The 27,623-nt window shown below is 38.2% G+C and overlaps 1 protein-coding gene across 1 annotated transcript in view; it reads left to right on the top strand.

Annotated features, from left to right (window-relative positions):
- The window catches only part of LOC140157348 (MICOS complex subunit Mic10-like), a 34,513-nt gene extending 12,926 nt beyond the window's left edge, over positions 1-21,587 (top strand). The window contains exons 2-4 of the mRNA XM_072180513.1: positions 9,599-9,646; positions 11,654-11,754; positions 18,594-21,587. Of these exons, the coding sequence (XP_072036614.1) occupies positions 9,599-9,646; positions 11,654-11,754; positions 18,594-18,674 (230 nt within the window). The 3' untranslated portion in view covers positions 18,675-21,587. The remainder of the gene's footprint in view (positions 1-9,598; positions 9,647-11,653; positions 11,755-18,593) is intronic.
- The last annotated feature ends 6,036 nt before the right edge of the window (positions 21,588-27,623 follow it).

Genomic DNA, 27,623 nt, shown 5'->3' with positions numbered 1-27,623 from the left:
TGAACTGCCCACTGTGGAGCAGTTCAAGGAAGCCATCAAAGCCAACTAAATCCATGGCAGATGTTTTTACTTGCACCAAATGAACCGTTGCACCTGTAAATAGAAGAGGCTGAGCACAGAGCACATTCGTCCACTGCTAGAAGCACCGCACAGCAGTCCCTCATCCAGTTGCTGAACAGGCTTTTGATGAGAATATGCATAGAAGTAGAAGTAGAAGTAGAATAAGTAGGCCTATTGGTATTAGCTCGAGATACTCTAGCTAAAATACCCGGGTAAAATTAGACTCGCTTACCAGTCCTATATACGCCGTACCTATGTATATTGAGGACTGGCTTACGCCATTTTGGATGTCAATGGGAAATACACACTTAACGATTTGCGCCGGTTAAAAAAAAAAAAAAAAATCTTTAAAATTTCATCAATGTATATAAAAGTGGTACCAAACCGTATTGTGCTTGCTAATTTAAGACTCGGTTGAAACAAAATTAAGGATCGAAAGCATTTTAGTGTCCAAAAGGCAAAATTATCGTCAAAGTTCTGTCGAAATCGGCACCCTTGCGAAGGGTTCAGAATTGAATTGGGAACGAAAATATCCGATCTTTGCAATCAAAAACACAAAATTACAACTTAAAACATACTATTGGCAAAAGACATTATTACCAAACAATACAGAATAGAAAATTTGACATCATTTTCTCAAAATATTGAAAAAATTTGCTCACTAGACATCGAAAAAGTACGCAATCCAATTCCCGCTCAAACGCTGTGGGAAACTGAAAGTGCGATAATCGTGACTAGGTAAAATACAGTAGGTATGCTAAGTGAGGCGATCCTGACTTTTAGACCACCCGAGCTATTTATTGCAAATTTATCATAGGCCTATTAAACTTTTGCAACAAGGTTAAACATATAAAATTGTAAATTCATACGTTAAACATGTTTTCAACTGTACAACCATACCTTTTATTCCATCGAACAAGCTTTATTTTGTTCCAAAATTCACGTTTTTATAGCTATAGCTGGTAACAAAACCGGTGAATCGAGCTCCGAAGTTTTCGCGTAGCACAAGCGCTTGATGTACGTATTGTACGCTCGTTTTGACGGTAATTTACGCTAGCGTATCGTGAATTTTAAAGCGCGTTTGCATGTTTGACATCGTTTTACTGCACGACGCAATTCTGCATTTATTCAAGATGGCGGAATTTCTCGAAAAACGTGATGTATTTACCCTGTAATTTCTCTCATTACTCAAAGCCCTGCCCTCTTTCACAATATTTTAGCTTCTTGGATATCATCGGAAACATAGATTAGTAATATTAGGTAGGTCACTGTATTTTTAAAGATTTTTTAGATGATTTTTACGATGTTTTAAGCTTCTTTTCAAAAAATGGTTAATAGCTTGTTACAAAAACGGGTAAAAAATCGTTTTTAGCTTGTTTGATATTTTTGCTTAATAGTTTAATGCTTGACTCCTTGGATGAAACTTTTAGTTTAAGGGGGTACTACACCCCCTGCCCAATTTTGTGCCTATTTTTCCATTTTTCTCAAAAATTATAGCGCATTGGTGACAAGTAAGATGTGTATATTATAGAGGCAAGGACTACAACTACTGCACTGGAAATTTTATTTCAGCACAGACAACAGTTGTGGAGTTACAGTCAAAAATGAGGGAAAACCAATATTTGATCAATAAATCAATAACTACTTGCCTTGGGTTGCTGAATTTTCAGTGCAGTAGTTGTGGTCTTTGCCCCTATAATTTACATCTTACCTGTCACCAATGCGCTATAATTTCTGAGAAAAATGCAAAAATAGGCACAATATTGGCCAGGGGTGTAGTACCCCCTTAAGCTTGTTAGAATATTAAACCTTGATGAAATAGTGATATTTGAGCCTATAGCGCGGGTGGTCTAAAAGTCAGGATCGCCCTAAGTGAATTCAAATTTGCCATCAAACTGCATCATTTTATCAAATTAAAGCCCTTGAGTAAACAAAGCCAAAACTGAAAACCTTTTTTTCATAGCACTCTCCATAGCAAAGTTACATCTTGTCAAAGATTGACTTTCATCAAAGAGATTCAGCTAGCAAAATTCCCCCAAAACGGCATTTCGGGGGTGTTTCTAGATCTTAGTCTCATTATGATAGCAGCTTTTTTAATGGAACTGCTATCAAAATCCTCTAAAATTCCATGTGCGATTGTCTTATCACCATAAAAAATCATATATTTGGGTCAAGTGAAGTATAGAAAACATATTTATGTAGGTTTTCTTCACCGACCTGTTCTCGAAAAAAATTCAAATTTCTACATGGCCAGTTGTTTTAAATTTCTATGTAAATATGCATTGACATTTTCGGCGAATTTGGCTGACTAGCTAATGTGTTAACTAAGGTTTGCCTGGGATACCTAAATACCGGTTTACATTTACTGTCTATCTTACTTACATTATCTTGCTGTATTTCAGCTAGTGCACCATATGTAGCACTTCCGGGTTTTTTTGGACAACAATACTGTTACGTATAAAGATGAAGAAGAAACCCGCCCCGGAGCCCGCCCTACTCATTATTTCATTGTACTTATTGCAATTTGCCTCCACACATTACGTAAACCAACCTAAACTTGACAAAGCTTTTGTGAGGACTAGTGAGTGGATAAGAAATTGACAGCGGAGGATACGAATGACACGCCGATTTGCAGTTGTCAATCATGAATTACGGCAACATTTTAGTATTTTACTGCACGGTCTTCGGTTTTTACTTGCACGTTGTAAATTTATGAGCATACGTATGCATAGCACAATCCTCCTAGGACAAGCGTAGCTTACTGAAGGAGTAAATCAACTCAAGACTCAAGACCTGGCATTCCGCAAGCACCATGACAAATTATGCCGTATTTTTCCAAAGATCATCTCATACATGTATGTATGTAGGTATGCTAGGTGAATTCAAATTTGCCATCAAACTGCATCATTTTACATATCAAATCCCCTTAAAATTAAAGCCCTTGAGTAAAGAAAGCCAAAACTGAAAACATTTTTGTCATACCACTTTCCGTAACAAAGTTACATCTTGTCAAAGATTGACTTTCATCAAAAAGATTCTGCTAGCAAAATTCCCCAAAACAGCATTTAGGGGTGTTTCTAGATCTTAGTCTCATGGCGATACTGTAGCAGCTTTTTTTAATGGAACTGCTATCAAAATCCCTCTAAAATTCCATGTGCGAGTGGCTCATCATCATAAAAAATCATATATTTGGGTCAAGTGAAGTATAGAAAACATTTATATAGGTTTTCTTCACCGACCTGTTCTCGAAAAAAATTCAAATTTCTACATGTATGTATTTTATATGCATTGTGTTTGGGCCCCGGTCTAGGCGAATTTCGCTGACTAGCAAATGTGTTAACTAAGGTTTGCCTGGGATACCTAATGTATGAAGTACATGTAAGCTGAATGTGATCTGTACTTTTGTAACATTCCGATCGCTTTTGATCACCTATTATCGGCGAATTTACTTGAAAGCACGCAAGTTCATGTTGTGTTAAACATAATTAGCATGGACACAAATGAAATTACGATGCAATGCAATGCAATGCAATTTGAATGCGCAGCAGATCTATAGAAATAATGTGGCCCGGTTTTATGCAGAATTAAACCACGTCTGATTGGTATCGTGAATTGTACGGTATGAAGGCCTACCATATGTACATGACGTACACAGTCACAGGCAGCCTCTTGTCACACTTTCACGATATCTGACGGGTACCTAACAAGCACTACGAAGCATGCCTCTTCACACCTTTACGAAATGCTTACTACTAGCGTTGCGTTACGTTAGAGTTACTTGGGCTACTATTATTTCCTCTTACTTAATAAAAAGAAACGAAACAAGTTAGATTTCAAATTCTACCAAGGATTGACCGGGGTTCGAGCCAGCAACCTATCGATCCATAGTCATATACACACTATGCTACAAATGGTTGTGCTGAAAAGCTGTCTATTTATTATACTTATTGTTTACGGAATAAAGCGTGCACACGGTAGCCTATACTTTTACTATATTAGTATATTACCAATGAATAACCCTAATCCTAATCCTAACCCTAACCTGATCATCGCTTGCTAGCTGTACAGTGCATAAACACACTGCGCCGGGCAAAACAGGTACGCCGGGCAAAACAGGTACCTGATCGACGCTACGAAGCAAATCCCAAAAACACATTTTGATCACTATGAAGGGAGCTAAAATGTGACAACAGGGTGACACAGGATGTTGAAAAGTACAACATTTTTTTGAAAGCATCAATTTTGAAAAATGTGATTATTTTTGGTCAAACAATTTAGGTTTTGAGAAGAAAAAACTTTGGAAGGGTAGGAAAAGGATTCCTTTATTCACAGGTTTTTAAATTTTTCAAATCAACGAAATATATGTCAAGGTACGGTATGCAAAATAATGTGGGTGTTGTTTTTTTTTGGGGGGGGGGTATTTCTTTTTAACCCTGTATAACTTTTCCCCCACATCAAATATTTTGTGGGACCCTGTATCAACTTACAAATTGCACAATTTTCTTCCTTACATTTTCAAACCAGAGATGAATTGCAATCATTTTTTTATGTGACTGAAAGCATGTTTATTTTTTCTAATTTTGAGCATACAGTAACACGTTTCGCCTCAATTCATAACGCATGACCACTTGTGAAAGTGTAGCTTTCAGAGAAATATGACAGTCTCTTTCTCTTCGGCTGATCAATGTGTGTGCCCTTTTATTGTCATGAGCGACAGGGTCCCTGTCAAGGCTTAAGGGAGTACTACACCCATTGCATTTTTTGTGTGTGTTTTCTTGCATTTTGCCACCAATAGAACGAGAAGTTTTGCCCCTTCAATTTGCATACCACTTTGTCCATTTTTTTTTTCTTATTTCTTCACACACACAAAAAAATGCAATGGGTGTAGTATCCCCTAACAAATTTGCGTCTGTGTGTGAGTGACACAAATTTGCCGATACATGTAAGGTTGCAAAAGCTTGCGTCCAGACGAATTTTTGTGAGTCCATCTGAAATTCACAATCAATCATACCAGGAAATGCAGCGGCATGCCATGATGATCAGACTGTGATCCCTTGTTGCTACACATGTACCATAGGTCTACACCTATCAAATGTTGATTGTTCAAATAAAATAACAGCTGCAGAAACATGTACAAACTCTGCCAAGTTTGAGCACATTTTCATACTTCCGCATTTCGAACACTTCTAGTTCTATGACCAAGTGAGCTAGAATTGAATCACTTGGGTCATGTGACGTTAACAAAATTGAGTCTACCCTACAATGTATGTACTACCGTCAATGTGAAAAATTGTTCCAAAAAATTGATATTGCAGAAAATCTCGCTCGCAAAAACACCTATTTTGAAACTGCCGTAACTTTGGACTTTGGCAACGTTTTTATCTAAATTTTTTTTTTTTGAATTTCTTTTTTTAGAGATTTTATAGCCTCCAGCCCTCGAATTAAGGATCTGAAGGGGCACAGCAACTTTTTTGGGGCAAGTTGATAATTTTGCGATCCCTAGTTCTGAGCTGCAAAACTGACTCGAAACAGCTGTAACTTTGGTAATAATATTGATCAAATTCGCCGGGATAAAAACTATTGCGTGCAAAACATATCTAGAGATGGGCTCACATGTACAAGATAAGACGATACCGGAAGGGGGATCGCCATCGGTTTTCAATGGGAAGTCAATGTTTGCTAATCGAGAGATCAATAATTGATTTGCCCAGCGCTCGAATTTTGTTCACGACACGAGGAAGCTTTAATAGTTACTTACAGCATTTCTGATTGGTCGATAGTAGGCTGAAGGTATTTCTCTGACCAATCGAGAAAATGAAGTCAGATTTCTAGCAACCAGATAATAAAGTTTATTGTATCTATATACAATAAACAAATTTACCCCCTGTGGAATAGACTAGTCCAAAACCAGTGCCTGGTCAAATCCAATTGATTGATTTATTGATTGGTTGCCTAGGAATGGCATTATCCAAGGGCCAGTGATGTTTAGGATCTATTGTTTGCGGTGGCCAATGAGAAGTGGTCAATGACATTCTTGCCCTGCCTAGTTTTCCAGGATAAGGCCATAAGGATATCTGTCTTGAAAGGAGTAAGATGTTTCTGGAGTTTGGTAATGGAAAAATTTTCCCACCCACCACACCCAAAATTTTATTTTTTTTTCATATTTCAGTATTCAATTTTATCGTGGAGCAGTAGTCAACTGGGAGGACCCCATATTGTATGGGATATTGAGGATCACATGTATACTATGAGTGTATTGAAATATGAGTTGTTAATGGTAGCCTCTAGGTAATGGCAAACTGCAAGGAAGAGAGGGTGTTAATTGACCAAGGGGTTGGATTCAACAAGTTCACAAGTTATGAACTTCTTTTGGGAGGGAATCCTCATTTGGGTACACAGATCTAGGGGTTCAGGAAATCTCTGAAAAAGGGCTTTGTAACTTGTCGGTTAATACATTGCTGTTAACTTTTTTAAGAAGTTGGGCCACACTTTGAGCATGTTTGAAATTTCATGGAGGTCCCGTTATTTACACTAAATTAATTTGGGCTAACTTCTCTGTGAGAAAAGCGGTGGGAGCACACTTGTGTGTGTGCAATAGGGCCGGGAAATTCCCTGGAGGGCCCCGTATCTTACGAGAAATAAATTTGGGTTAACTTTTCTGCAAAAGAGAAGTTGGTCCACACTTGTGTGTGTGTGCAAAAGGGTTGAGCAAATTCCCTGGAGGGCCCCGTAGCTTACGAGGAATTAATTTGGGTTAACTTCTCTGCAAAGAGAAGTTGGTCCACACTGTGTGTGTGCAAAAGGGTTGAGCAAATTCCTGGAGGGCCCCGTAGCTTACGAGGAATTAATTTGGGTTAACTTCTCTGTGAGAAGTTGGGGAACAAGTGTGTGTGCAAAAGGTCTCGCTTAAAGTCGTGGGTGCCCCATATTCATTCATTCATTCATTTTTCATTTATTCATTCATATAGTCATTTCTTTCATTCATTTATGTATCTTTCTAGGACTTAATTCGGGTTAACTTCTCTCTGAGAAGTTGGGCCACACTTGTGTGTGAGCAAAAGGGGTTTGTGGGAAATTTCCTGGAGGGCACCATGGTCATTCATGTTTCAATCATTTATTAATGCAATCATTCATTTCTTCATTTCATTCATTTATGTACCTTACAAGGATTTAATTTGGGTTAACTTCTTTTGCGAGAGGGAAAATTAGGCCACACTTGTGTGTGTGCAAATTAAAGGGCTCGGGGAAATTCCCTGGAGGGCCCCGTATCTCACAAGGAATTAATTTGGGTTAACTTCTCTGTGAGAAGTTGGGCCACACCTTGTTCTTGAGAGGCCCCGTACCTGACGGGTAAGGAATTTAAGCATGGGCTCGGGAAATTCCCGAGAGGGGTTAACTTCTCTGTGAGAAGTTGGGCCACACCTTGTTCTTGAGAGGCCCTGTACCTTACGGGTAAGTAATTTAAGCATGGGCTCGGGAAATTCCGAGAGGGGTTAACTTCTCTGTGAGAAGTTGGGCCACACCTTGTTCTTGAGAGGCCCCTGCACTTACGGGTAAGTAATTTAGCATGGGCTCGGGAAATTCCCGAGAGGGCTGTATCTTTACGGGTGAGCAGGCACACTGTGTTTAGATGGTTAAAAAAGGTGGCGGTAAAAAAGGGACATGGCCACAAAAAATTCATCTTAAAGCCAATTATATGAAAATAATTTGATCACCATAGGTAATTGCATAAGTGTTTACAAATAGTAATAATTTGTTACTAATATATTTGAGAAATAGTGCATGAGAAGTTGAACGAAATTATGTCAAATATCCAGATTACTTTCCTGAATGTTCCCGGCTTCAGGAAAGTAGGATTAATGTTATGCACTTTTCTAAGGTATTTATATTAAAGGATTGACTCAATAAATGTATGTAAATTTCTCTTGAGAAATTTTTCTTGAGAAGTTAGGCTACGTTTGATGTATTGGAACGGACCCTTTTGGTCCGTATTTTATTGGATAAGCTGAAGTTAAATCCAATTCTGGATTACAAATAAATGGAGATACTCCTGACGGATATGCCTAGCAAAACTTTTGAGTAAAATGTGCTTTATTTCATCTGGGGGTAATGTATAAAAGCCGATGTGATTGGCTGAATATGTAAGCTTACGTAGGGGTAATTAATTGACAACAAACTATTGTGTATACTGTGATTGATAGAGCTGGGTGACGATCAATTCTGTGGTTACGATGCTCAAAATAGCGATCGTGTTCAAGATTTTCGATTTAATTTTCCACAATTTTTTTTGGTTTTAACCAGTACTTGTTAATGATTTTATAATGAAGGGGCAAGGGTGGCCGGCTAGGGCACCCACGGCAACTTCATTTAGGGGCATGGCAAGTGACTGCCGTCGGTAAAGGACAAATTTTGAGGGCATTGCAGCAATGGGGGTGGGTACCCACGGCAATATGCCGTCGGTGCCGTGGGTTAATTCGAGGGCTGATAGCCTCATACACAGCCTAAGTCCCTTGAAAATCAGGGCAATGCAAGGCATATCAAAGCCAAAGTTCGCGATCGACAGCTGTAAAAAATAGTCTAGAAACGCAGCATAAAATTTTCAAATTTCTCGATGTGGATGTGTGATCACGAAAATGGCGACATCCAGTGAATTTGACAAATTAAATCATGTTTTTCAAGACAAATCGGATAAAAGTGATAGTGAATTCGAAAGTTTTAGGAAGAATGGAAATCAGGGCAACTTTGAAAAGTTAATTTAAAATTAATAATTGTGCATTTAATACTGTTAAATGTTTAATGTTTGACTATGAGTTTCTTCTAGTTTTGTCCAGTGTTTGCTGGTTTTGCCAGATTTCAAAGCTTTCATAGTCTAATGCCAATAAAAAAATCACATTTTCCATAAAATTTCAACAATCCAGTCTGTTGCCTTTCTTTATGGTGTATGCTAATCGATCCTTTGTTAGATGGTATGACGTCATCAGAAGATGATGATGCCCTCTGGATCAGCTGCCCGAGCGAAGTAAACCACGCAGACACGCCGGACGTGAGTTGTTTATCGGTGATGAACAACTGTGAAATATGATTGAATCCCTTTCAACAATGAAACAAGCTAAAGATGTCTAATTCACACGATTCTTTCATTCGGAATGTCCGTTTGTCGTTGCCACTCAACCTTACAAGAAGATCGCGGCATTTCTCTGTTGATATCAGCAATAAAACTAAAGAATAAAGCGGTAATATTTAGCTGCTACCGCCAACATAAGAGAGTTCATGTTTACGCATACCATCCAGGCATGACAAATTTTTCATGCTCATGCGTAACACGTATGCATTACATTGCGTTCGCGTATACGCTACTGGACCATGGATTCATCACCGGTTAACAATGCTTGGCCCCTGTACAAAGGTATAGGAAGAATTGTTGAATTGGTTCTATGTGACTTAGTTCGAAGACCCCTCTTGCCATTCATTAACTAGTCTCTCTTTCATACTTACAAAAGCTATATCTAAAAAACATGTTTGCTTTGTTGATTTGCAGGTGGAGGTGTAGCTGTAGGTGTGGTATTCTCTGCAATTGTTTTCAAAAGTAAGTGAAAACATATATATGCAAGTATAAGTGACATGATCAAGAGGAATGAGTCGGATGTCACTAATACTGTTTTTGAGATATTGGCAAAAACAGTGTTCAAATTCTTTTGTTTTATATTGTTTTCAGCCACAGATAAATTGCGCATAACTCGGTAACCAGATGTCTGATTTTGATTGGGTTTGCATCAAAATGTAGCATTCGTAAACTGCCAGAAAATGATATAAAAAACTCCTAATTGAAAATTGCAGACATATGACTCATTCCCCTTGATCATGTCACATATGTATATTTTTATAAAATTTCTATTTCTGTCACAAGTGCAGAATATACAGACATGTCTACCGGTACTATTTGGGAGGAGGGTGTGAACCCTGTCTGGAAAAAATGTGGAATCCAGGAAGCTTGATCATGCCAGGAAATGGTTGGGATTGGAGTGCACGGGACATGTCCAGCACCTGTAGGCTACAGCGCTTTAAACCTGTTGCAGTCATTAACGTATTGACAAAGCTGTATTGCATGGCAATGAATGCTCATATGGTCGAATCCAATGAAAAGTGATACATGCAGTGGCGTAACTAGGAGGCAGGGGGGCAACATGCCCTGGGCACCACCCTTAGGGGGCCTGCCAAATTGACCAATTCAGCATTGATTCTGTGCCCCTCCAATCGATGAAAGTCAAAATTTCAGCACAAAATCAATTGAAAGAACATTTTAAGACCGATATTCAACTTCTAGTAACCAAAATTAATTTGTGGTAGGCCTTACCAAAATGTTAAGATATTCTCTGGTTGGGGGGGGGGGTAGGGGGCCAATTTTATTTTGTTTCTTGCCCCGAGCGCTACCAACCCTATTACGCCACTGGATACACGGCTTGTTCAGAGCCATAACTTAAAAAGTATTAAACAATTGGCTTTTGTTTTTGTATTGTGTTTATTTGCCTTGATCATACGCTTTGCGCCATATATAATAAGACCCCTTCTGTAAAAAACCTAGACACAGACCCAAAACGTGCTTCTGTGATTGGTAGTTCTTGTTGTTGGTGCTAATGTCAAGTTTGCCTGGTTGATTTGTCAAGTTTGCCTGGTTGATAGGTTATAACAATAATCTATATAATAATACTGGTAGTCTGTGACTCTGTGCCTCTGTCTGTCTGTCTGTCTGTCCGCCTATTTTCCCGGAGACTAGGGGTCGCACGTTCCACAAACTTGGTGGGTGGGTGCAGCTTGACCTCAGACAGAACAAGTTTGTTTCGGTAAGCGGGTCAAGATCACCCGAGGTCATCCAGGGGTCATATAAGGTCAAATTAGCCCAAACTGTCGTATGGGCATGAAACTTGGTGGGTACAGTCAACTTTTAGAGTCAAATTTTTGGACGGTCATTTTGGGGTCATCCGGGGTCACCCAGTGGTCATCTGAGGTCAAAATAGTAAAAAATGTTGTATGTGCATGAAACATGGTGGGTACAGTCAACATTTAGAGCCAAATTTTGGACGGTCATTTCGAGGTCACAAGGAGTCATCTGAGGTCAAATTAGTAAAAACTGTCCTATGGGCATAAAACTTGGTGGGTACAGTCACCATCAGCCAGGTAATCGCGACAGCCGAGAACCACCAAATACGGGTAACCGCCTAGTTAAAATTATTGCTGATGAAAGTTGGGGTACCATCTGAAAATTCCAAGGTAGGAATTAATTCCTGGTGTTTGGATCAAAAGTTAAATCAAAATCATAATATTAATTAAAATTGTTTATATTTAACAGCATTTCTTTTTTTTTAAATATTAGATACGAAGGCAATGAATGACAATAATAACTTTGTACCATCTATTTTGAGTTCATTGTGTGAAATTGTCTGGTTTTGTTTTAGGCCTACCTTGGTCCAAAACAAAACCCTCCAATTTCCCACAATGACCTCAAATTAGATGGTGCACAGTTATTATTGTCTAATCCTATCATTATAGAATAGTCAGAGAGATTATAATGAATGATGTATTCTTGTAATAACAGGGAAAACATGGCCCATCTTTCTTGGAGCAGGCACTGGTTTTGGTATGGGGATAGCAAATTGTCAACATGAGTTTAGAGATCCTTACAATTTCAGAGTAAAGGTATGTATAGATTTTGTAACAGTTTAAATAATCTTGGATATCTAATTACAATAGGAAAGGGTTTCCTTGTGTTAATTCATTTCAAATTGTGCTACAGAGTCGGTGTAAGTGCATGTGTTGAGTACAGAGGCTGGTAGGGTCACTCCCCTGTGGAGGGTGACGCACATGACCATTACCAAAAGTTTGAAATACCCCCTTTTGCAATTAATTACAAGGACATTTCATGAAATTTTACCCCAAAACAGGGACAAAATGGTGCTTTTAAATGCCACTATTTTTACAATTCCAAGGACACTTTTGCAAACTTGTTCTTATTTTAACACTAAGGGAGATTCAGGCAAGGCTGGTCCCCGCTTAGTTGAGTAAAGGGAGCGGTTAGTAAACGGGAGTGGTTAGTAAACATGGTAAACGGTGATGATAACCCGGGGATGATAATCACGGTGTCTTGGTGTAAATTATTAATCCAGTATAGTAATGATCATGTTAGCTTGATAAACATAATTATCCAGACCTGTGATAATGTTGGTAGGCCTACTCACTCAATCCTCAGATTACTTTTGAAACAGCTCGTGACAGAATGATTGATTTCAACTTTATCCCAACAAACATAAAACATTAAGGTTAGTAGAGGTTGCTAGAAAACGTTTCAATTCCGGGTTATAATAGTATAAAACATGTAAGAAACATGTTTAAAAGTTGCTGCAAAACATTTTAAGCGATTCCGTATTGTTAATAGCTAAACCTATATCTTGCCAGGATTTGGGGCCGCAGAATTCCTTAAATGTGGACTTTCACCCACCCCCTACCTTTGCACAGTTAACGACTAATTCGGTCCCTGTTGGCTACATGTTAACATTCCCACTGAAAAGTGGACTTTTTTTGCAAATCTGTCACCCAATGACCCCTTTTGCATCAGCTTACACCCAATGATCCCCCGAAATGGCTTCAAGGTGTTTACTTTGACCAAGTTTTCAATTCTGAGGGGACATAACCCCTGCACGGCGCCAAGCGACACAATGGTGCTTCAGTGGCCATTCAAGAAGGTGGCGGAAAAACTTGAGTGTGCCCACCTTTCCCAAATTCCTGGATCCGCCACTGTGTTACAGAAGAAGTCAGTCACGTACACAGGCCTACGCGCGGTATAAGCCAACATTAAGTGCGTCCATACCATGCGCGGTAAAGCGCGTGAAACCATGATGCCACGTAGGGGGTCCTGAGGAGAGTTTGGTGAGTCCGAGTTGCACAAATGCAGCATAAATACTATGTCTGAAATAGTGCTCGGTTGAAAAACTGGGGGTCTGCAGGGACCCCTGAACTTGCAGTAAATTAAAAAACAGGGGGTCCGAACTCTATTTTGGTGGGTCCGGGACCCCAAAAAGCAACCTAGCGCTACCCTAGGTGTACGCGCAGGTGCGTGACTCGCCACTTGACGCGTTTGCTGTCATGATCTGACCCATAAGGTTTTAATTGACCTCAACGGCCTAGCAACTGACCTTTTTTTTGTTATTTCCATAGTGATTAAATAGTTTTGCAAAAATGAACGCCAGATGGTTTAATGGCAATATGTACCCGATCAATGTACGAATAAATCAGAGCTGAAAGTCAAATCGTCTCGGAGCCTGCTTCTGGACAAGATTTAGCGACTTCCTTTTATTTATATAGATATCAAAGATAAGTCTTCAACAAATATTCACACATTTTTCTTCCATAACATATTTAAATGGAACAACATAAAAGGGCATCACAGATTCATAAAAGTATGCCTTTGTGTCTATCAATGAGTGGGTAGGCCTACCTGTTAACCTTTTCTATGTGCATGTGGTAACAGTCAACAAATTCGTGACCCATTTTTGTCTCGCCTGAACTTTGTTCAGGATGGGACTTAGTAATCACTATTTCTGTCTGTCCGTGCGTGTGTGTGTGTGGGGGGGTGTGTGTGTGGATGTATGTGTGTCCGTCCGGAGCTGTATCTGGGGAACCGTAAGACCTACGGCGACGCTACTTGGTGGGAGGAAGGGTATCCAAGTTTGCTCAGAATCGTATGTTTTCGGTGAAAAATATGCAAATTAACATAGCTAATTTGCATAATTTTGCGCGCTAAATCAGCGCAAATTGATAGCGGAGTTTGTGGACAGACTATCTCAAGATCCGTCGGGCGATGGTAACGAAACCTGGTGGCAGCTATGATACACATCTGCTGATCACCTGATTAGTTTTTCGCCGAAAAGTATGCGCATTTAGTTGTTAATTTGCATAATTTATGCGGAACGCTTCTACAAATATGGTTGGAAATCTGAAGAAATCCGCCTTGTGGAGCTGTATCTGGGGGATTCGTAAGATCCCTAAGCCCTATGATGATGAAACGTGGTAGGGGTAGTATGACCAGAGGATCTCAATCCGATTCGATTTTCAGCGCAAAATATGGTAATTAAGTACCTAATTTGCATAATTTATGCATAAAATGCAAAAACCTATTTTCTCGAAACTAGGGGTCGACGTTCTTCAAACTTGGTGGGTGGGTGCATCTTCACCCCAGACAGAACAAGTTTGTATTGGTTCGTGCGTCAAGGTCACCCAAGGTCATCCAGGGGTCATCTGAGGTCAAATGACTAAAAACTGTCGTATGGGCACGATACTTGGTGGGTACGGTCAACATAATGTGGTGGGGGTAGTATGACCAGAGGATGCACACTAGTACCCCCCCCCCCATGTGGCCCCTCCCACACACTCAAAGTTGGGGGGGGTCAAAATTTAATGAAATATTGTTTTGATATTGCGCATTACATATATCAATTTCGGTCATGTAGGCCAAGTCATTAGGCCAAAAAAAGACTTTTAAGAATGTCTCTCATGTACAAAAGTATAGGAAACTGTACATTTAAAATAACCTTTTTAGGGTGAAGGAAGCATTTTTTCAAAAAAATGTCTAAAACGGGTTTTTATGTCAAAAATGTCTCTGTTGGGGTGCTACATCGAGTCAAATGTTCACTAGCACCCCCCCCCCCCCCATGTGGCCCCCTCCCACACACTCGAAGTTGGGGGGGTCAAAAATTTAATTAAATAATGTTTTTATATTGCGCATTATATATATCAATTTCGGTCATGTAGGCCAAGTTATTAGGCCAAAAAGACTTAAGAATGTCTCTCATGTACAAAAGTATAGGAAACTGTACATTTAAAACAACCTTTTAGGGTGAAGGAAGCATTTTTTCAAAAAATGTCTAAAACGGGTTTTATGTCAAAAATGTCTCTGTTGGGGTGCTACATCGAGTCAAATGTTCGGAAGATTATTTCGGGGTCATCTGAGGTCACCCAGGGGTCATCTGAGGTCAAATTACTAAAACTGTCGTATGGGCATGAAACTTGGTGGGTACAATCAACATTTAGAGTAAAATGTTCGGAAGATTCTTTCGGGTCATCCGAGGTCACCCAGGGGTCATCTAAGGTCAAATTACTAAAACTGTCGATGGGCATGAAACTTGGTGGGTACAATCAACATTTAGAGTCAAATGTTCGGAAGATTATTTCGGGGTCATCCGAGGTCACCCAGGGGTCATCTAAGGTCAAACTACTAAAAACTGTCGTATGGGCATGAAACTTGGTGGGTACAGTCAACATTTAGAGTCAAATGTTCAGAAGATTATTTCGGGGTCATCCAAGGTCACCCAGGGTCATCTGAGGTCAAATTACTAAAACTGTCGTATGGGCATGAAACTTGGTGGGTACAGTCAACATTTAGAGTAAAATGTTCGGAAGATTATTTCGGGGTCATCCGAGGTCACCCAGGGGTCATCTGAGGTCAAATTACTAAAAACTGTCGTATGGGCATGAAACTTGGTGGGTACAGTCAACATTTAGAGTAAAATGTTCGGAAGATTATTTCGGGGTCATCCGAGGTCACCCAGGGGTCATCTGAGGTCAAATTACTAAAACTGTCGTATGGGCATGAAACTTGGTGGGTACAGTCAACATTTGGAGTAAATTTTTCGGAAGGTTATTTCGGGTTCATCCGAGGTCACCTAAGGGTCATCTGAGGTCAAATTACTAAAACTGTCATATGGGCATGAAACTTGGTGGGTACAGTCAACAGTTAGAGTCAAAGTTTTGGAAGGTAATTTCTGGGCCATCCAAGGTCACACAGGGTCATCTGAGGTCACATTACTAAAAACTGCCATATGGGCATGAAACTTGGCGGTACAGTCAACATTTAGAGTCAAAGTTTCAGAAGGTAATTTAGGGTCATCCAAGGTCACCCAGGCGCCATCTGAGGTCAAATTACTAAAACTGTCAAACGGGCATGACACTTAGTGGTTACAGTCAACATTCAGAGTCAAATTTTTGGAAGGGCATTTCTGGGTCACCCAGGGGTCATCTGAGGTCAAATTACTAAAACTGTCGTATGGGCATGAAACTTGGTGGGTACAGTCAACATTTAGAGCCAAATTTTTGGTAGGTTATTTTTGGGTCATCCAAGGTCACCCAGGGGTCATCTGAGGTCAAATTACTTGAAACTGTTATATGGGCATGAAACTTGGTGCGTATAGTCAACATTTAGAGCCATGTTTTTGGAAAGTCATTTCGGGTCATCCAAGGTCACTCAGGGGTCATCTGAGGTCAAGTTATTAAAAACTCGTATGGGCATGACACTAAGTGGTCACTGTCAACATTAAGAGTCAAATTTTTGGAAGGGCATTTCAGGGTCACCCAGGGGTCATCTGAGGTCAAATTACTAAAAACTGTTGTATGGGCATGAAACTTGGTGGGTACAGTCAACATTTAGAGCCAATTTTTGGAAGGTCATTTTGGGATCATCAAAGGTCATCCATGGGCATGACACTTGGTGGTTACAGTCAAAATTTAAAGTCCAATTTTTGTAAGGTCATTTCAGGGACATCTGAGGTCACCCATGGGTCGTCTGTGGTCAAATTTCTAAAAACTGTCACAGGGGCATGAAACTTGGTGGGTACAGTCATCATTTAGAGCCAAATTTTTGGACAGTCATTGCAAGGTCATCTGAGGTCACTCAGAGGTCATCTGAAGTCAAATGACTAAAAACTGTTGTATGGCCATGACATGTACAGTCAACATTTAGAGCCCAATTTTTGGAAGGTCATTTTGGGGTCAGTAGGGGTCATCTGAGGTCAAATTAGTAAAAATTGTCGGATGGGCATGAGACTTGGTGGGTAGGCCTACAGTCACCATCAGCCAGGTAATTGTGCCCAGCCGAGACCCACCAAAATTTAGGGATCAAAGGTCAAATTCCAATATTGGGCCAATCAAGCTCAAATTGAACAGGCAAATCGCCATGGGTTGTTGCAGGTTCATTTACTTCTACCAAAAGTAATCGTAAAAGCAGGCGATCGCGAAAGCAGGCGAGACTCGTGGTTCGAGAACCGCCTTGTTATCCCTAATTTACCAATTTTCGCAGACAATTTTGTCCACGGGCGTTCCCTCAAATTGACCCATTTATTTCCGCGATTTTGGTAACAATCATGCGGTCAGTAACTCAACTTGAGTGACCCCACCAGGGTACAGACAGAGAGTATTCCAGTGTTATAATATTGTTTTGTTTTTAAACTTTAACAGTCAGCTACCTGCACAACCAATTCTTTTTGTTCTGCAAGGCTCACTCAGTCATTTAATGAGGCAATACAAACGATCGAAATTGGTGTTGAAATGAGCAAAATTTTGAGTTACACCTTTCAGTGTAAAAAATTTTTTCTCAGCCAAATGAAAAGCAATAATTTTCATTTTTTCAGTAAATGGCTGGAAAAACTATAATGCTTGATACAGATTTTTTTTTTAATCCTGGTGTTAAACTTAGGCCTGAAATTCAGTCATTTAGTGTAAGATATTCGATTTTTATAGGCTTCAGCTCGGCCCATGAGCTTTTTTCTTGGATCAACCTTTTAGCTTTTCAAAGTAATATAGTTCGCTAATGAAGGATTTTCCCCAACTTTCTAAAGCACATCACCGTGAGCTATATATCATAGTTTTGTCAGAATTTCCGTTTTGATTTTACCATCTTTCACTGTCGGTGAATCAAATTTCTAAATCAACACGTGAAATCTAAAGGCTAGTACTAGCATTGTGGATCGATATCCCTGGGTTTAATAGGAATACCGGCATGGCTATAGTGTTGCCAGAACTTCAATATTGCAAAGAAATTCCCAGACCTATAGCGCTCCTACTGATCATGTTTAACCAGAACACCCAATTGGGGATTTAATCGCTGGTCGGGCAATTTGCTTTCAATGAAAAATTGACCTGGATAACAACAAAGGAAATATCGACTATTTCAGCTGGTTGCTCTCGAGATAAAAGTACTCACCATTGCCTACTTTACTTAGTTTGACATTTTCGGACCATGAATGGAAAAAAGGGTAAAACAAAAACGGAAATTCTGACAAAACTATAACATATAGACCCACACGATGTGCTTTACAGAGGTGGGAAATATCTTTCTTTAGCAAACTATGTTAGTTTGAGACGCTAAAACATGAATTCAGTAAAAAGCTCGCAGGCGAATTCAAGGCCTATAAAAATCAAAAATATCACACTAAAAGACACAATTTGATGTTTAATTTTAACACCAGGATTTAAAAAAAAATGTATATTCAAGCACCAAGTTTTTAACTGACATTACTGAAGAAAAAAAAAATATTGCTTTATATTTGACCGAGAAAATTAATTTCATAGCAAAAAGGTGTATCTCTGAATTGTGCTGATTTTTACATGTATCGATCGACTTTTAGCGCGACTAAGCATTTCTAAAGAATTGGTTGTCCAGGCGGCAGACTGTTAACAAACTGCTAATCAATTTTATTCTTCTCCCACAGGTTGTTCAAAAGGAACCAACTCCTGCAGTAACAGCAGAACCCTCACCTAGTCCACCAGCTCCCACAGAACAAAACTCATAGCAGAGATTGTATTGAATGAGAGAAACTACCCATATATATATGACTCAGACAGCAAAGGAGACATGGGATCACAATCAAAGTTTTGAATTTGGTTTCAGATACTGCATTTTTATTGGTCATTGTAATCACACTTTTAACTGCAGTTGAAAATAACATTTAGCTGTAGTTGAATTCAGAAATGTCAATCAACTTTAAGCTTATATTAGGGCTCAAAATACAGTAAATGGGGTCGAAAGGTAAACAAATGTTTGACTGTTACAAATACATGTGAGATTAAGATATTTTTTGTAAAATCTGTTTGAAATAACCCTCATAATGTAAGACAAATGTATTTTGAGTTGTGGTTTAACAAAAGTGGTTGACTGAATGACATGTTGCAGCATTTTTAAGAAAAAGAAGGGTGAAAATGGAAGTGTTGTTGAAGTTAATAGCTTGTAATGACCTGCATGTACATCAACTCTTGCCTCCAACATGATTGTGAACAGTTTCTGTAGACAGTGAACCATTTAATGGAGCTCACCTGTACCCTGATTTGCTGTATCTTAGCATCAGGACTAGAATTGTGAGAATGAATCAATTTACACTAAGATTTTTGTTTATAGCATTGCATTAATCAAGATTAAACATGGTAAAGCAAAATTGATTCTTGCAAACAGCTATTGGTGAGAAAAATTGATATTTGCCCAGTGCAGTGAAATTCTACCCCTGAATGCATAATTTGATGTGATGATAAATATATTAAAGGAATACTTAGTAATATTTTAAGTGGCTTGTATGAGACTACATGTTTTGTGTGTGCAAAGGGACATCTGCTGTTACAAAGGAATACCGTATATTCTCTAATCAACATTTTAGAAATGTGGTGATTATTAGAAATGAATTTTCCAAGAATTTTCAATGAAAAAGGTCTGGTTGAAATTGCAAAATACGACTTCCAGTTTTGAAATACAACATGGTGGCTCATGGTAGTCCTTTAAGTGTATTTTTATGCGAGAATGTGATTTACTTACATACCGTAAAACCTTGTCTACAAGCATATATAGTGTTTTTTATGAAAGCTAAATTAGTTCGAAACAAGGGTAAATATGCCAATACAATAGATTGGTCTTAAAATAATACTTGTTTGTATATCCTTGGATCCGTAATTTATTGTCTCAAACTCCATAATGGTGCCTGGATTAATGTAACTTTCATCAGAAACACTCTATATGCTTGTAGACGAGGTTTTACGGTATATGAACATTCTACTATATTGCAGCAATGAATTGGATGGAAATTTAAGTTAGAATAGGGTTTGTCCATGCAATTTTGTGATCATGACATACCAGTTCTAAGTTTATTTACCATGCTTAATTGCTGCAGCATAGAAATGTATGTATTTCAGTCACCTTGGAAAAATGATGGGGGTGTTTATTAGAGGAGGCGTTAATTAGAGAATATACGGTATTCAGTTAAGATGAAATGGACCTACATACATGTATGGAATGGGAATATTAAGGACTCACGAACACAAGGCCTTATCGTCATTTTGAGAAAAAAAAACGATTGAAGATTTGGTCATACTGCATGTACATAACAGCATTATGCGGCCTTGCTATACTGGCTTGTAACTATTGGAAAGAGAATTTGTGTCATTCTGAATATTTGATACCAAACTCATTTTTGAAGAAAAAAAAAGTGAAAATGAGGCCTTGTGTTTCTGAGCCCTTGATTAATGTATTGAATAATTAATGTTTTATTCTGGTCTTGTTTTGACCATTCAGTTGAAATATTGTTTAAGTTAATTTGTGTTCACTAAATAGTAAATTTGGCAAATTAAAGTGCCTCAATCTCATTAAATAAAACACTTGTACACATTTGATGATAAACTTGTTTTTAAGGTTTAATTTCACACAAAAGCACAATGGATGTGGATTTAAGGGTTTTAGGCAAATAAATCCATTATGATTGGGGGTAGCCATGGATATCTTTGCATTTTTGCAGTTTTAGCATACTGCATTTTTAACATGTTGTATTTTTAACATGATGCATACTAATACAACATGGAAACTGTGCAAAAATGTATCCATGGCTACCCTAATCTTTGGCTTATAACTCATAATCATTCACCAGTACACCAAATTGTGTGAGATGATGAGGACTATAATAAGTTTCTTTACGGTGTTACTTCCCAAATTACTACAGCGTGTATCTCAAAAAATGTTACAATCAAAAGCAATATAAGGGCTGTCTTTGTTTACCCCACTCATATATATCAGTAGAAAGTGATTCTTGGTCAGTGGCTGTGGTTTAGCTTGTAAGCGCTGAATTTCATTGGTTTCTGCATGCAGTTTATCATAAGATGGCAGCAGCCACGTCATCACTTGTTGAGGCACTAGTATGCAATGCATTGTAGAGTGTAATACGCGAACAAGATCGCAGTACGTGCAAACAAAAATGGTAAACAAGTGCCTCTCCTAAGGCCCTTCACTCTTACAGGGATGGTTTATAAACAGGACCAAATTTTCCTTTTTCAGGGTGGGCCAGGGTAAATTTTAAGGCCCCTGGCTACCCTGTAACTAATTTCTCATTCCAAACCAGTGCTTTTAAACTTTTTTTTATATTTTCTTTTTTATCCTCCCAAATCTTGGTATCCATTTGGCCCAGTGATAAATCTGGCCCTGTTTATAAATCTGGGATTTTAACCTATGAACTGATAGTAATAAGTAATTGCATGTGGTTCAATATGCATCAATCAAATTAACATAATATAACTTGTATAAAATTGATTGGGTTTTTGAACAAGAATTTAGTTACAATAGTTATTGTATTACAAATACTGTAAAATATATTCCTAGACAAATACTTTACCAGTAGTTCTTCAGTAGCATGTAAAATAAAACATTTTGTGCATAACAGCACACTTTAATTTAACCGGGCATTGTGTAAACTTTCAGTGTCATTGTCCGTCATAGAAAATAAGATGATGTATTTGTTTATTCACCTTTCTGTTTCAAATCTGTGCTTATAATTTCTTTTTAAAGCAATGAAACTCTTGCCAGTTAGTTATAAAGGATTCAGATTGAGCTGTTTCAGTTTGCAAATCAGGATAATATTTCATTAATGCCACAAAATTAGTGCTGTATTTGTCTGAAATCAGAAGTAGGGTTATGTTTTTTGCATGTGTTTGTGCTGTTATAACAAACGCAGTGGTTTTTTTTTTTGTCGGCTGCAATTGTTGGTTCCCCGCTGTGATTTGCATTGTTCAAGAGAAAATAAAAAATGCAAGCTGGGGTTGTCAGATTCTGATATGTGTTCATCCATATCAAAACGATGCACTTGTCGGCTGCTACATGCGTCTCATTTCACGTAAAAGCTAGGACTAAATACCAGACTCATCTCAAGTGGAGGTCACTTCCAATCATCCCAAAGTCATAGGTTTATGGAATGTTCTCTGTATTCCTAAATCATGTGATTTTGGATAATTTGAAGTGACCTCTGCTTGAGATGAGTCTGGTATTTCTTCCTAGCTATTATGGGAAATGAGACACATGTAGCAGCCGGCAAGTGCATCATTTTGATATGGATGAACACATATTTTTGGAGTAGTTTGCCTAAAATGAAAAAAGGTGCCAGAACTGCCAGGTGGCAATAAAAATCATTTAAAAAGGAAAGAAGGTGAGCAAAGGACAAATGACCAAGAAGATGTAATGATTCTTATCAGGGTTCAAATTAATTGTAGCGTTGGAGGCTGGCAAGCTGATGTGCATGCCACATGGTTGCCCCTGCACTTTACTATCTAAATTACAACGTGACACTAAAGCTTGGAAAGGGTACAAAATTTGCCCTGTCTTGCATCAAAATCACTGAAAATCCTGGAAGAGATGTGTGGCACTCTTGTTATTATAATACTTCAAGTGAAAGTCATAAATACATTACATGTTTTCAATATGAAAAATAAAAATAAGATCCAAGCATTATTTATTGGCATTAAGCACGCCTCTCCATCAGATTAATCATTTGTTTTAAAATATAATCTTAACTTCATGTGCACTTTTTTCCCTTACAGAGCCCCTGAATGGTTAATTACATGATAAAATCATCTGAGTAACCAATCAAACAAGAGCTTTTTGATCTTGTAGCAATTTTCAGTCCATCAAGCCCTACACGACTTGTATTCTTACCACATCTCTTATTGGTTCAATACATGACATATAACCCCGATGTAACCAATCAAAATGGATTTTTGAGGCCGACAATTCAGTTGGTAGTGCCTATGGATTGAACTTAACTTCTTCATCGTTGCTTGAGTAACTTTTTCATTACATATACTGGAAATAAATACCTTATTTCATATATTGGCTATCTTGGCTATAAAACGTAAAATATTTCTTTTGACACACACAAACAAAATGATCAATAATCTGTCATGAATTTTGATATAAACTCTTCATTACATATTATTGTATCACAAAATGTATTGCACTTAATATATTATTATGGGGAACAGCCCACTAGTTCGAAGGGTCATTAGTCCCAAAAGGGTTAAAGTTAGGGTTTATGGCATTTTAGGTTAGGATTAGGGATAAGGTTATGCGTAGCATTAATGTTAGGGATAGGTTTAGGCTTGGGTCATGGTCAACGTTAGGATTACAAAGTAAGGGTTATGCTCAGGAGTAGGGTATGATTAGGGCTTAGGGCCTTAGATTATAAGTTAGTGTTACACTCTAAATTTCAAGGATTTAAAATAAATCCTAAAGGATTGTGATTAGGGACCAATCATATTAGATTTAAAATTAAATCTTTAAAAATTCAAATTCAAGATTAATTTTAAATCTAAAATTGATTGGTCCCTAATTACAATCCTTACGGATTTATTTTTAATTTAGAGTGTATAGGGTGAAGTTTAGGGTTTGAGTAAGGAGTAGGGTCTATAACTAAGTTATTGGGTTTTTGGACTAATGACACTTGGGACTATTGACCTGTAACCATATTGATATACACACAAATCGTTTTAAGTTTTTTGTAACAGAATCGGTTCTTGAACAGGTCCTATAGCTCCCTCCCCCTTCCTTCAGAGCGCAGGCTTCATATAAAGTGTATATTGCACTGGCTGATAGTGTGGTGTACAGAAATAATGATCGCTACCAATAACATGGTGTGGGTGCTCTAATAGACCACCTACAATGTACAAGTATAGAATTTTGGTATTTGCTTTCATCAAAACTGCATGGTTAATAACTTTTGGCACAACAATCCTCTTGTCTGGTTTTGATACTGTCATCGTCATCAATAAGTGCACCAGAACCAGAGAAAATGATTGGCAAAACATTCAATATTATGTAGTAAAACGTGCACATTAAAAGGGGATTTTTCTATTATATGCAGAATTCTATGTTTAGAAACACGAGAATATGCGTCACATAATACTGTATCTCAACAAAATAAGGAATATTTTTAAATGGGATGCTGTATCCCAAAGGTCGGAATAACCAGCATCTTGTGCTTAAATATGGTAATACATGTAGACATTTATATAGCGCTTTATGCCGTAAACAGCCTCTAAGCGCTTTACATTTATTCCGCCGTCATATGTCGGAACCACATTTGCAGCCTACAAGTGGCGCAGGGTACATCAGTACAACGACTGTGACTACCCCTAACAGCTTCCCATTGCACCTGAGTGGGGTGAGGCAAGCGAGGCAAAGCGCGCTACAAATTGGGTTATTAAACAAAGAAATATTGTCACGTTACAAGAAGGATGGCCCCTGATGTAGACGCACCAAATGAAGATTCTTTCTAGGATTTAGTATAGTTCTCTGAAGACCTGAACAAAGAACTGATTCGGTCACAAATTTTATGAACGATCTTTGTGAATCTGTTTTAATGAATGTTTCATACAAAATTATCATTTGAATATTCACTACAATCATAGGAATTATCCGGCGAGCTGTCATCACCTGAATGCATCCCTTCAAGTTTCAAGAATGATTCATTTCTGTCATGATTGGTACCTGGCGGATCATCAGCCGTCTCCGTCGGGGCCGAATTGGAGTCAAGCTTGTCAAAATGTTCTAGTGGGTTTGGTGATGGTGATATGATGTCTCTGATGAAAGGAAAAATTGAAACAAAGAATTTAGAGGCATAATGAGCTAACTTGTATATATTAATATTTGTTGCAATTTATTCAACCCATTTATCTTAGTACCTACCTATTTGTATCAAAGGAGGAGGATTCGATTTCACCATATGCATATATACCAGAAAAATACAATTTTTGGAAATAGGGTCCAAAAACATGCGTGTTTATGGTGTTTTTCCTATGCTGTGACAATCAAGCCCAAAGACTTGCACTAAGACTAATTTCAGTTCATGCATTCTAAACTTTGGGAAAGACATGTTTCATTAGTAATAACCAACCATTTAATTAAAGAACACAAAAAAAGTGAATATTAGAGCAAATTTGCGGCATATACTCAAGATTTTGAATGCTTAGACTTGTTCCAAGTCTTTGATTTTTGTGACTCGATTGTCAGAAAACGTGCCGAAAATGCATGTTTTTGGCTCTTCTTTCAAGAAATTAGTAACATAGTGAACTTTTTCTTTTATCTCCAGTAAAGTCCAGTTAGGACTAAATGAATGATTGGGATTGAGGTATGTTTCATTAATTCATTAGGCAGAACTTGATAATACCGTACTTTTTTTTAATCCCAAACAATTAGTGCTGTGTTGTTCTGGAATGGGGGAGTAAACTGGGCTAATTCACCAGGTCATATCTTAAAATCATTTCAATCAAAATGAAACAAAATTACACCCAGGATTACTTCAATACTGTACTCTAAAATGCACTGACACGGAACACCTTCCCGGACCACATGCAGTGACATGTCACAGATTTGATGTGTGTGTAAAGCAATTGTAACAGCAATGTGCACTTTCCTGTCTCAGGATTGCCTCACAAAAATAACACTCGTAGGCCTACCCATTGAACATAAACACACAGGCGAACACCCCCACATATGTCCGGCCCGGCCCTGTGCGCTCCAACCGTTCTCTGGCCACTTTGAATGCCTTTTATGTTTTGACTTCTTCACGTGCCTTAAACTCTATGTTGCCGACATTTCTAGGCTGTGACATATGATACAGCAAGGGGTCCATGTCAGGGCATGTTTCAGTTGTGTCAGTAAGGTAACCGTTTGGATATTGACATGTTATTAGAGTATTGAAGTAATCCTGTGTGTAATTTTGGTTCATTTTGATGGACAGATTTTCAAGATATGACCATAATTATAGGTTTCTTTTTGAGCCCAGTTTATTTATGCCCACAACAACGTTGCGTTGGGTATGGGTGGTCATAATTTGAGATATGAAAAATTGTTTTAAAGAAATGGAATCATTAGGCCTACATATTATTGACTTGTATGTGACGTACAATTGCCGATTTGGAACCCTCCCCGTCGCATCTGTTAGATGGGTAAACATACCTTTTCCATTTTCTACACTTGCTTAAACAGGGCCAACCAACTCCTATAAACACGGTGACTCTCATAATGAGGCCAACGAAAGCTAAAAATAAAGTGATAATTTCCAACATGTGATCTGTTTCTTCTGACCATCCAATTATGACCTTCGAAAATAAAAAACGCAAAACCGAATTAATATCATGCAGACATATATTTAGCTTACCGTAACAATTCATTAATAAGCATATGTGCCTAATGAGTTGTTCGGACAAGAACTAATTTTAGGATAGTTTGTAAAACTTTTAAAGTTTTTCTTTTAATTGTACAATATCTTGTCCGAGCAACTCGTTTTAAATAAGCACATACGAAATTTTACTGTAGCTTAAAAGAGAGGAAACGTTCATTGCCCATTGTTATATATATTGTATATAGATTGGGTAAGAAATAGACAGCCACCTCCCCTCTCTTTCTCCCGAATTTATGTCCTGTCTATAGTCTCTTCCATATCGTCTCCCCCACGACCTTTCTCACCAGGCTCTCTCTTTATGCCCGAGTCTGGCTCGGGTCTCTCGTCTGCTTCGTTGCCCCTTTTTGACACCCATATCGTGATATCAAATCATTTCAGTATTTAATCACATTCAGAATGATAAACGCTTCAATCCGAAACTTCAGAGCGGTCACTGGGAGTGTGTTGATGTTGTGTGTTTTGCTGAACTTGAGCGCATCTGGATTCTGGAGTAAATTGTTGATCAAAGAGGGACTACCAAAGTAGGCTAGGATGGCTCTGTCTCTCTTATGGCTCCCTTTCTCCTCTTCCACCCTTCTCTCTTCCATCCACCCTTCTCTCTTCCGCCCCTTTATTTTATCTTTGAAATGTATCATAATATATACTTACGTCGTATATCATTTTGACGATATAGACTGGAAGAGGCCAACTGCATGCCAAAAACATTACTACGAGAACAGGACTTTTGAGTCGAAACTGAAAAAGTACAGTTTAATATCAGAAACATGATCAGCTATGACAGAAATGTAAATCAAAATATAATCATTGTCAAAAAAATTTTTCTTCAAAATTTAAAAGATGTATAAGGCTGACTTGATACTTTCACTACTTCCAGTTCCCGTATAAAAGCATTCACCCAGTTGCCGTTATGTAATCCTTCGCTAATCAAAATTACTTTGTGTAAAATAATATTTTTTCTGTGATCAAAGTTAGCACTGCTTACCGTTACATGGCCGACAATAAAATAAAGTAAGGCGTATGGTATTAAGATCCAAAAAACCAATAACTTATTGCCGATCCCAAGGTCTGTTATTCCGTCTTCTAAAATTAAGACAATAAGTATGACCTGCAGGTTAAAAAAACAAAAATAAATGTGGCATAATATCATCTTCGTTGTCGTCATCAGCGTCATTATCATTTCAACTTTACCATCATCAATATCATCACCATTCATCTCCATTATAATCATCAGTATCGTCGTCGCCGCTGCAATGATAGGTT

This window comes from Amphiura filiformis, chromosome 7 (assembly GCF_039555335.1).
Source record: "Amphiura filiformis chromosome 7, Afil_fr2py, whole genome shotgun sequence".
Classification (NCBI taxonomy): domain Eukaryota; kingdom Metazoa; phylum Echinodermata; class Ophiuroidea; order Amphilepidida; family Amphiuridae; genus Amphiura; species Amphiura filiformis.
This window is presented reverse-complemented; position numbering and strand designations above follow the sequence as displayed.